The sequence below is a fragment of the Apis mellifera genome, linkage group LG1 (genome assembly GCF_003254395.2).
Source record: "Apis mellifera strain DH4 linkage group LG1, Amel_HAv3.1, whole genome shotgun sequence".
NCBI lineage: Eukaryota > Metazoa > Arthropoda > Insecta > Hymenoptera > Apidae > Apis > Apis mellifera.
Window position 1 is genome coordinate 11922302 of NC_037638.1, and position 12434 is coordinate 11934735.

General features: G+C 31.6%; 1 protein-coding gene and 1 long non-coding RNA gene across 8 annotated transcripts in view; one reads left to right on the plus strand and one right to left on the minus strand.

Annotated features, from left to right (window-relative positions):
- LOC410035 (dorsal-ventral patterning protein Sog) overlaps positions 1–12434 on the plus strand; it is a 63651-nt gene that overhangs the window by 13936 nt on the left and 37281 nt on the right. The window contains exons 1-2 of one of the 5 annotated variants that reach the window (XM_006570026.3): positions 8156–8364; positions 10014–10131. The exons of 1 other annotated variant lie outside the window; for it this stretch is intronic. In XM_006570026.3, the coding sequence (XP_006570089.1) occupies positions 8302–8364; positions 10014–10131 (181 nt within the window). In that variant the 5' untranslated portion in view covers positions 8156–8301. Of the gene's footprint in view, positions 1–7087; positions 7285–8155; positions 8365–9633; positions 10152–12434 lie in introns of those variants that run through there. 3 more of the 5 variants (XM_016912321.2, XM_006570030.3, XM_006570029.3) reach the window with 3 other exon arrangements.
- On the minus strand, positions 4886–6778 carry LOC102655515. Of its 3 annotated transcripts, XR_001703079.2 has the most exons (4): positions 6662–6778; positions 5637–5869; positions 5302–5458; positions 4886–4946 (listed from the first exon to the last, which is right to left on the minus strand). It is a non-coding gene; the product is annotated as an uncharacterized LOC102655515 (long non-coding RNA). The 3 variants fall into 3 exon arrangements; XR_003305188.1 differs by lacking the exon at positions 4886–4946 and having other exon boundaries at positions 5027–5458; XR_001703080.2 differs by lacking the exon at positions 4886–4946 and having other exon boundaries at positions 5028–5410.

The window sequence follows — 12434 nt, forward strand, 5'->3', positions numbered from 1 at the left end:
CGAAAGCGAGACGAGAAGTCTCGATGCGATTGGATCGTGTGAACCAACCACTCTCGATTCCCTCTTTCATCCTCTTTCCCTTTGTCTCCTTACTTCGGTGTATCTCGCCTTTTTTTATTCTTCTTTTATCCTTTTTGTTGTGTATCCTTGTGTGTGTTCGTCGTATTTCGTCGCAATTAGATTTCTCTGTGAATGCTGCTGGTGAATCTAGTGATTTCTAAACAAGTAACTCTTTATTATTCTTTTGCGTATCGACACGAACACGCGTCACTTTAAAAATCGTTTATCGTGTAATATAATATATAATAACTCTGATATTATTTGAATATTGTTCATTTTTTTTTTGCATTTATTTTTAATTGTATCAATTACGGATGATAAAACGATAGTTCGGCAAACCATTACTTTATAAAATTATACGATATACATTTTGAAGTTAGCTTCGTGAAATATGACATGTGGCACGACAAACTTGGAAAAATATTGTTTAAATTCGAATGTTCTAAGGCAAATTTTTGAAAAAACGAAAGAAGAGGAAGAGATTGATTCCATCACGTTGACCTATTTTTTTTTTTAAGGATCTCCTTGTTCCCGGTTTTACCGTGACATTTGCCGTTCCTCGTTGTTTTATTCGTAAGTGCACGCAACGTACGTGCCTGGCGGGTTTTAAAGCAACGACCACGAGCCAAGGTGAAAATGCACCGGCATGCGAACCCAGTCGAAAGTTTATATCCTGAACATTAAGTAGGTATAGTACGTGAGTCGAATACGAGCGTCACGGATGATTTACAGAGATGAATCCCGTTTGATGGAAGACATTAGCTGCGCGAGGCTTTTCGATCGTCGTTCGGTTGGTGTCTGCCAACTTACCGGCGCGCGCAACCTAGCCTTTTTAGTTCCCACGTGCTCCTTAAGTCTGATTCTCACGGGGACTCGTGGAATCTGGAGACGATCTCTCGCTTGCGATTGTGCGATTACCGATATATCTCCCCCATCGTTAATCCGTTGTTATTAGATTGCTCAGAGGTGGTTCAAAAGGAATCATCGCCGGATCCTTTTCTTTTTTTTTTTCTTTTTATTTCTTTTTCACCGTTCGCGCGCGTGAAACCGGTTACCGATTTTATTCACGAGATTCCATGATTTATTATTGATACCCTTACAGAAAAATGAAAAAAATTTGACTGCAAGAATCTCATTTTTTTGTCTGGCTCGATAATATCGATGAGATTCAGAGTTTTGCGATTTTTTTTTTTATATCTTTTTTTTTTAATCTTTGCTCTTGTGTAAATCGAACCGTTTTGAATTATTCAAATAGCTTGATAAGCATCGAGCATGATATTTTTAGATCGATAATATAAAATTTCTGAATTTTTGTATTACATTAAAAATAGAAAATCGCTCAAGATGATCTATTTATTACATCACGTTTTTTCGAAGTTTTCCATCGCGCGTTGCAAATTTTCATAGAAGAATCATGACGCATGGTTAAATTACGTTCAAAATACAATTTCTCGGTAGCGATCAAAGCCGTTTTATCGGAACCTGCTAAATGTTCTTCAAATGAATCGCCGTCTCTGATTGGTTGTTGGTTATCTTTCATCTGCAACGAGATTGCCAGAACTGTGCGCGAACAGTTCTTCTATAGAACCTTGAGAATGAAGCCTGTAGGTTTCCCGTGGAATTCTACGTAATTTGATTAATCCGTACTGGTGCACGGAATTCTATGATTCTTCCTAAGGAAAAATACGGGATTATCTCATTCTTTGTGTAGAATAACAATTTTCCATGATTATAAATAATTCTAAATATCGACTCGTAAAAGATTTCAGTAAAATAAATATATAGAAACAAACTGAGGAGAAATAATGAAAATGTAGAATTTTATTTTTTTTCGAATATCGTAAATTTTTTATTTTTTTTTCAGTTTCCTATATAACAATCAAAACAGAAAATCATAAAATTCTTCATTCTTCTTTTAGAAATTCTGAATTTTTTAATTTTACAATTTTTAATTTATCAAATTTCAATTTTCAAATCTTACGTTTCAAATTTTTAATTCTTATATCCAAAATTTTTAAACTTTTCGAATTTTCATACATATCCAAGATCACAACAAATTTTAATATTCTAAATTTTCATTTCCATCCGAATAAGTTTCCAAATTTTCAAATTTATAAAAATTCTTCTCTATGAAATTTAATATTGGAAAAATTATATGGAAAATTTGTCAAAAAGATGGTACAAAAAGACAGATAATCCGAATAATCCAGAGATCTGGTTGGCATCCTTGAACAGAATTTCTCGCAGCCTCTTCTAATTCTCAGTAGCGATCGATTGCCGTTCCAATTCAATTGGAGGGACGTTCTTCAGGCCGCGGAGCGGAATGTATTATTCATCGTCGCGTTTCTCGCCGCGTCTGCCTTCGCGCCGTTGAACCTAATAGAGAACCCAGGGGGGAAAGCTAGTATTATCTCTCCGCACAGTCGTCGTAGATCATCGAATGATTTCTTGTTATCTCTGTAGGCGTGGTGCTTCCTATCGTGAAACGAATCCGGATTAATTTTTCCCAATGATTTTCAACGTCGTTTTTTTCCTCCGAGGAAAAGAAAAAAAAAAAAAAGAAATCTATCTATGCTGAACGTTGTCACATTAACCTATAACTAAACGTATATCCATCCTCCGCACGGCAATAAACGTATCCGCCTCTACAACCGGCGAACGATTATTATGCGTCATTATACCAGTCAATTTTTTTTTTTTACCCTTTTCCTATTTTCTCTTTATAAATCGATAGTTGATTTAATAGTCGCCTCAGCGTTAACAGCTGGAAATTTGAATAATTTCATGTTTTCATAACGGTTGATGCGGCAATTCGTATTTATTTAAATCGATAAAACAAGTATCGATTTAACGCGATCGTATAATTTAATTTATCGATCTGTTTATTAATATCGAAGTAACATAGGATTATAAAATGCGATTTATTTATTTATAGATTTTAATGATTTTTCTAGATGTATTAATTTTTCTTTTTTTTATTCTTATGTTTATATTGCCGTGTAATAATTTATTGTTATTATAACCATTTACATAGAAATTGTTTATTTAAAATGCCCAGCTTTCTTCCTATCAAAATTTATAGAAAATATAATAATACATTTATTACGATTTAATTTAAATATATTATTCATCGTTTTGCCTTATTTTACTATTATACAATTCATTTTTCATTTAAAGGATAATAAAAATCAACATAACAACTTATAATAACTTTTTTCATGTAAACGTAATATATGATAGCTCTTTCGAAAGTTACGATGATTCAAAAGTGAATTTGGAAAATTTATTATAAAATTATCATCGATCGAAGATTTCATAGGAATCGTGTTTGTTCCGTGCGCGTAAAAACAACACGGGTCGAGAAATGAGGGAAACTTTCGTGTCGTATTCCGCTCTGACTCAGTCACCGTTTTTAGCGCGTCTATCAGCATCCCTCGGTAAGATATGACCGCCTATATTGAACAAATGAAAGCGAGGGAGGGCACGACGAGTATTCGACTCAATCGGTCAGTTTTCTTGGCTCGAGAATTTGACACGTGCCAGCGTGAGCTTGACAGTAGTACGAATGAGCCACTCGCCGATGGCGGATCATCCATTGGGACAGATTTGATTTAAGTTAGCTTCAAGACTTGGCAACCTTCCAACATTGTTCGCTCAATAGATTGCCGGTAAATGACAAACTTTTTGTTTCGTGAAATTGAAAATTCCATAGGAAACGTACAAGGTATACGGATATTTTAAATATTTTAATATATACTTGCGAAATTTCTGCGAGGTTATGTTTCTTCCTCGTTATTGTTGCGCAGATTCTAGTGATTTTTATCATACCGGTTTGTATCGTATGTTTAAACATGGGGAATTTTAATTCGGTAATATTTCGAAATATTTTTAAAATTTATTATTATAATTGCGATATGTATTTATTTATATATCAATTATATACGAATCAATTCAGATAATTATTTATGTTTCAGATAATTAACAAGCCACCATATTCTCGAGAAAAATATTTTAATTAAATGATTGATGATACATACGATGATTGAAACAATCGAAACATATTTGAATAAAGATTATGCATTTACTTTAGATAAAATCTTATGCTGCGTTTACATTAATTAAGATTTTTCGCTAGTTGTATCTTGGTTATTTTCAATTAAAAAAATAAGAAAAGAAATACGATGCTGTCATTGTATTGGGTTTTAAAATTATGGACAGCAGTGTGAATGCGGCATTATTTGTACAATAGTAAATTTTATTGAAATTTTAAAAATGAACAAATTTTTTTCTTAATCCAAAAACATGTATGTATATATATGTTGTATTTTGTTTATTATTTTTAACTAATATTAATTTTCATTGTACAATCTTTTTACAAATATGCAATTTCAAAGTTGTAAGTTTCATAAATGCAAAATTTCTTAGTTAGATAATTTTTTATTTAATATGAAATTATTCTTTTTTTAACGCATTTTGTTGATAACTATTTGATCTGTTCTAAATTAGTATATTTTTATTGTTTTTTCCTTTATTTTATTTTTTTACAACTATAATAATAATGGAAAACGATTTCTTCCAAGAAGATAGATCAAACAAGATTAAACTGCAATTTTTTTTTTTTTTTAAATAAAACTTAAAGGTTTCCAGAAGATTATTCTGCGATAAATTGCAATATTATGAGCTATTGTTATTTATTTTCCGTCTATTTTATTATCATTCTTCATTTAATGATAATGCTATGCAGACTGAATCTCTTAAAAATAAATATAAAAATATTTTCAAACGATGATTTAGACTTTTGTTCGTTTCGTTTTTTTATTTCGTTGAATAAGAATTAATAGTATAAATATTGTTGTTATTTTTGATTAAAATGAACAGTGAAGTATCTGAAACATAAAGTTTTATACGTTAGTAAGAAATAGAAATTCTTTAGAATATTAATATGTTAATATTATAATGTTATAGTATTTAAAACTGAAAAGTAATTGATTGAATTATATAATTTAAAAAAATTCATCATCAAGCTTTTGAAAACGTATTTTGAACTCATTTGAATAAAATGAGATGGAGCAGGACAAAATTTTTCTTCAGTATAATAAAATAATGATATGAATGTTAAAATTATCTACAGAACTCTATAGTAAAACTTTATTCTATTCTTGTGAAACTATTTTGCAATGATAAACTGTTAAATTTATTTTTATATGACAATCCCAATAATGTTTGAAGCTGAAAACATACCCTGTTGATGTCTAAAATAATGCGGTGTAGTAAACTACTGCAGTGTCACGTCGACGCACCTTCGTAGACGTTATTTAATCCAAGTAGTCTGGCACGTGCAACAGGAATCCTTTTGGCGCCGGAAACGTAAAAGTTGTAAGTCGACCTGCTACATTATCTATGATACTCGCAGATTAGCAATGTGAAAATAATTCTAATTAATTCTATTAATACACACTGTAAAATATGTTTTGAAAGATCAGTCATATTGGATCTAATCTAATATTTAAACAGATTATTAAATTAAATGTAGATTTATTTTTTTTTTCATTTTAATTTTACTATTAAATAATTACCTTCTAATCTAATTATGGTATATATTGTACATTTTTGTACAGTATGTAATGAAAATGTAGATATTTTTTTGTTTTTTCCTTTGTTTTTTTTTTTCTTCCTTTATAAACTTGATTCATTGATTGGTCTGAATATGGCCATTTACCAATGACCTAAATATCCTTTTTCAGTTACATTACTAAGACTTGTAGAACTATTCATCCTTTGGAATTTCATGAGTTATCTTGAGAATTCCCTGTAGAAACATCAATAAAAGAAACATACAATGATCATTATTTTATTAATTACCCCATTTATTTATTCACATTGATTATGGTATTTTTTTTATTTATTTCTGGAATAATAACAAATAATATCTCTAATAAATTTAATATTCTTAATTATTCAATATTTCAGTAAATATTAAAAATTGTAATAATTCTTTATAACTTTATAATTTTCTTTGAAATTTTCAATTTTATAATGACATGTGATTAAAATATATTTTTTCAATATTATTCTAAACTTAATTTCATATTAATATATTCTATTTTTCTACAATAATAGATTTAATAGATTTGATAAAATTATATATATTTTATTTATTTTATTATTTATTCAATATAAAAATATTCATCTTTTATGTTTCATGGAAAAGATATGAATATTTTTGCGTTATTTGAATAAACACATTAAGCATAATAAGTAAAAGAAAAAAATAATATTTTCATTATAAATAATACTGTCCATCTATTTTATACTTTCAATATAATTTTTATTTTAATAGTAGGTAATGAAAAAATGAGATGTATTTATTTTTTAAATGACGCAAAACATTCATATTCTTTTTTTCATAAAACATGAATATTAATATAAATATAAGTATATTTAGAATAATTTTATATTAAACACGTAATTGCTCAAATATGTGTAGTAAAAAAATAGAATATATTAATTTAAATCATTGCATTTAATTAAGTATGTGGATTTGTATATTTACAATCAGCGAAAAATGACGATCCTTCATATAGTTAATTCACATACATACCTATATACCACGCGTATGCTCAATCATGCATATAAGTTGCATAGCGTAGGTATGCTTATCAGCACAAAGCAATGGTGGGATCGGCCGAAAGGCTTGGTCAATACAAATGCATCGCATTACGCGTGCACTGACTTGAGCCGCAGCCGCAAGGTCGGCATTTCTGACGTGCACATGACATCACGTAGGCGTGAACGATGGAATATATCGTCTCCTCGTATAATATACCATCGACGCATTCATCTATTTACCGCCTCGTATGATTGCTACATAGCTCTATCCCTTCTTCATATACGTGGTTCGATTTGTTGTGTTCGTAAGATTGTGTTTGTATTTGTAAGATGATCCACCTTTGCTTCACTAGATGTCGCTGGGCCCTTCGAAACAGCCGCCATTATACGTCATTTTCCACTCGTAAGCGGATTGTTGTTAGTGTAACGTTGCTAGATCGGAAAAAAATTTCGATTGTTGCTTGTAATAGGGTACAGAAATGCAAATCATATAAGTGTTAAGGTTCGGCTTGTTCGAAGAATGTAAATTGTTTGACGTTTTTCGATCATTGGATTAAAGGACGAAGCACAATTGATCGTCTTCAAAGCCTGATTGACGCTGCCACTCCGCCAACGGTACGATTTTAATGTGTTCGAATATTAATCGATGACATTCGAACGAAATAAGGTTTGATTCATAATGATTCTCTGCGATTTGATCGATTACTCAATACTGTATAAATGGAAATAAATTCTGATTTATGAATGATGCTCTTTCTTATGTTTTATACATGATCTAACATACATATATTCATATATTCTTTTAATAGTACATTTTTTAATCTTTCACTATTTTTTTTTAAATTAAACCATTACCAATTTATAATTTTGTTTATAATTTAATTTAGACAATATTTATATATAATATAATTTTTTTCCAATCATATCGTGTAATTTCTTTCAAACGTATCTAATACAGTAATGAGACAATTATCGATTCTTTTTAATAACTTTGTTTCTGAAATAATGTAGTAAAAGTATATAACAGCTGTAACTTTTCTCGTTCGTTTGCTTAATCGTTTGCATAACAAGCGATAATAATCGCTGCGCAAGAAATTAACAGTGGCTGCGCACGTGTCCAAAAATATAGCGTAGCAGAGATAACGTCATAAGAGTAATCACGCCGGTAACCCTGTGCTCGTTTATTTCCATCAATTTCATACGACCATGAGGTCATCGTTGCAATGAGGGTTCACATACCACTTATTCCCTTAAGTCACTCAATAATATGACTGGTATTTTTACTAACCGATCTCGCACAGTAATTCTTCGTTACTGCATTCATTCGTTGATGGATGTTGCGACAAGAACACGACGTCCATCGTCATTTGCTGTGCTTAAACGTCGAAGAAATTGACAGCGTGGAGGGGAGAAGTAACGATCCTTTCGTCTTTCTAATTTTTTACATGCGCACGCGCACGCGCGTGCGCATACGATCTCTGTAAAGAAAGAAGAACGTGTGACGGTTAAATGCTTTGCGATCATTCGAGTTATTTAACTGTGGCGCGACAGATGCGTGCAAAGAATAGAAGAAGCAGGGTATTAAATAGTGACTTTAAAGTGTGATGAGTGACAAAATTGATTCGCGACCCAATGAGGAAGAATCCAATGAGAAATCTCAAGTCGGCGCTTTTTTATGCATTTGGAAAAGCAAAAGTCATCAAATTATTTTTTTCTCTTTTTTACTTTTCTCTTTCTGTTTTTTTTTCTGCCTTTTTATTTCATGCGTGACGTGTTTCTTTTTCTGTCTCACTTGCAATACAGTCGCGTGAACGACCGAATGCCATGTTGACGAATTTTTCACTATGGATGCACGCGATATAATGGGTCATAATTAAATCTCGACCTTAGATTCTCTTAAGATTCTCTAAAGCTACAAAAACTTGATTTTTTTCCTATTAATAAATATTTAAAATTTATTGATAAAAATATATCGTTACATTCATAAATAATTTTTTATATTGTTTGAGAAATTTATACTTTTTACAATTCAAACAATCAATTTAATATTTATGTAATTATTTACATTTTATTCAAATATTCAAATTATAATTTCATAGCAATGATTTTATTTTTTAAATTCTTGCAATTCTTTTTTTTTTTAAATCGAAGAATAAATATATATATATATATATATATATATATATATATATATATATATATATATATATATTTGATATCTTAAAGCACACTTTTATTAAATTTATTAAAAAACAAATTACAATTCATTGTTAAAGTTTAATGGGATAATGAAACAAATATTAAAGTATCGATTGACCGAGTAATTTTCGAGTAATTCATGAAACAAGATTCATGTTTGCAAGAAATCACGAAGAATTCTCGATCGCACGTTTGATTTGTACATCTGGCAGGCCTTTCTGTCGTTTCGTTTTGTACTCTTCGCCGTGCTATTTATTCCTTCCGCTGTCCGGTTAGCTTTTTCTTCCTTAGACCTTGTTTTTGTTCTCTCCATTAATTGAATCGCTCAATTTTAAGCGCAATTGGCCTGCATTTACAAAACGAGCCATATTTTGAAACATTTATGATATTTATTGATAGTTTTCCATATATTGTATATAATTAATTTATAAATTCTTTGTTAATCATAGTGCTTGAAAATTTGCAGATAAATTTGCACATATTCCAATATTCATTTGAAAATTGTTTCATTATATGTAATTCAATGTATTCGAAAATAATTATATTTAATTTGTTTTGTTGCGAAATATAATTAAACAAGCACTTATATTTTATCATTCGCGAAACAATACAGAATTTTTTGTCAATCATTAATCATAATTAAACAAGCACTTATATTTTATCATTCGAAAGAAATTTCGCAATACAGAATTTTTTGTTAATCATAAATTGTATATTCTTAAAAAAAAAAGTAACATTCCTTTTTCGATTGAATTTTAAAATAAAATAACTCGGTTAATAATTTTTAAATCGATCAACCAGCATTCCGGAAAATCATGTAAGCATAATATTGCATATTCATTGAAAGGAATAATAGGAATAACTATTAACAGACATGCGTATAATTCGTGTATATGTATTAACGATTTAATGGAAATACCATTCGTCGTTAACTGAAGTCGGAAAGAATATTCCATAAAGTTTTACATTTATATCATAACGAAATTGCATCCTTAAAAAAAAATTCTGAATTTTTTTCCCGCGCCGCATTCTCCAAATCTTATCGTTTATAATGATCGGCCGACCGCTGGAAATAGTTCCACGATGTAGCATGGCATTCGTTCCGTTCTCCCCTACTTTATCCTTTTTCTTCTTCCACCCTATAGCAAGCTCTAAAGCGAATTCCGTGGACATACGTTAGTGTCTGCCGAGTATTCCAGAACAGAGTGTCGGCGCCTAGAAGCCACAGCATTTATCCATTGGGTCCTACAAACATGTCTCCGGGTGCGTGCATTATATGAAAGGTGCGATATACATAGCACGTACGACAAGTGGTAGGGGTAGTGCAGTGGCCCGTGCCGCCTGAAATACACGGACAACCGACTCTCTGGCACTCGACTCCATTCTGAGTGTGGTAGCACACCGAAGAACTCTCCCTCAACACCCGTGCCCCCTTCCTCTTCCTGTTTCGTCGGCCGTTTGCTCTTCAAACGCGTCTTCTCGCTGCTCGTCACTCCTTTACTCTTCCTCCTTCCTTCTCTTCTTTCTCTCCTTCTCATTTCTATCCCTCTTCCTATCCTCGAGTGCTCTTTACACTCTTTAAGAACGATTCGTGGTTTTCTCTGGTTCAACCATTCCGTCATTTTCTATCGCGCTTTCCTAGCGCGTTCCGCAGAACTGTGGCGAACGAAACGGTAAAAAACGCGGACGATATTATCGCTGTTTTTTGTCGATCGTTTCGTTCTCCCCCCCCAGTTTTTTTTCTACCGTCCTCCACTCTTAAAAACATTACGCGGTGTACATTCTTGCCGAGAGAGACACCCGACGTAAGTTTTCGGCGAAACGTAAGAGACCCTTGACGAATGGTTTCAACGCTTTCTTACCGCGTCGTCGTATTTTTTACGAGACTGTTTCTGCATCGTCGAGTTACGTGGTGCCTCCCATTTGGCACGCATTATTCGCATGTATGATATTACACGGCCTATACATTCGGTCCATCTTATTATCGCGATATAAATTCTTGATAAATGAAATATGTTTGAAACATCTATTTCGAAATATATTTATTTTTTACAGTTCCAGCGTTAAGAATATATTTCAAATATATTTATTAATAGGATTTTTAAACAGCGAATTAATTAGAATTTCTTGATCTTGATAATTGTAGAAAAGTGTGTTATCAAAAATCGAAAGTATAGCATCGATTTAGCAAACTTTATCTCGAGTCGTGTTAAAAAGTGTATTTTATACGGTTTGAAGAGTTTATGCGCCGCCTAAAAATAAATATAAAAATACCGTGCACTCGTGTTCATATTGTGAAAGCAGAAGCTATCTTTCTTTTCATACCACCCTTTCGATGATCACGATGACGAGAACGACGATAGCTTAGTTTCGAGAAATTCTTTTTTTTTCTCTCCACTAAAAATATTTTCAGTGCAAAGTTTTCAAGGAAGTCGGAGAAAAAGTAAAAATAAATTTAAAACTTCTTCGAACGAGGACGAAAACGACGGCGTCGATATATGCGACGAGCACTAGATATTATATCGTATGTAACGAAGATGTGTGTATGTGTGTGTGTGTAAATATATGGAATCAATGTGATTCATGGGTGGTAATGTAATGCGTGGGCGCAATGGGTAAGGTGGTTCGTTTATATTTCAAATGAAATAGCAAATATTTAGTTAATAAATAAATAAAATAGAATAAAATATAAATTTGCTTGATACCTGTATTTATTTGTTTAATATATATATACGTATCAAAAAAAACTTCACAGAATTAAATTTCAAAAAATTTTTCAATAATTCTATAAACAAATCAAATTTGTACAATATCTAAATTCGTAAAGTTAAGAAGAATTTATTTCCGTGAAATTAGAAACGTTCGTTGGAATTGAGATATCCGAATACGAGAAATTCTGAAAGCACGCAAAGAGCAGAATACTGTAGTTGCGCGCGCATCGATTCTCCGTAGATATGTTTCGCTCGATTTCTCTTCGTGACTATGTAGTGAACGTGTATACGCGATACCATAAGATATCGCATCCTCAGAAATCCTTAATTTCGTTAGAACGATTATTGAAAATCGACGAATGATACGTTAATATAAAAAAATATAACAGGATCACGTTCGATCTATGTGACAATACTTCGAAAATCACAATTCTATCGTATTCGATCTATTAAAAAGAAAAAGTAAAAAGATAACCTAAATTGCCAATGCGTTATCGAGGAACAAAAAACAATTAAAAAGATGGAGAAATTGAAAGGAAAGAAATGGAAAAATCTATAGAAATTGAACTGAGATGGAAATAAATGTATGGAGGAGGGAGAAAAAAGGATGGAGACTTGAGGAAAAATTGACAGGGACCGGAGAGGGGAAGGTGAAAGGACAAAACGAGTCGGTGTGATCGGTGAACAGATAAGTAGTACAGATCTTTGTGGTTGTGGCGACAAATATGGTCATAATTACACGTGTAAGGAAGTGTAACCTGTCCTTCCTTTTCTATCTGCAGAAGTTTTAGCCATTTTCGGGCAACTATATTCCATCTTGCCAAACTAATAATCAGCAATGCTTATAATTAAAAA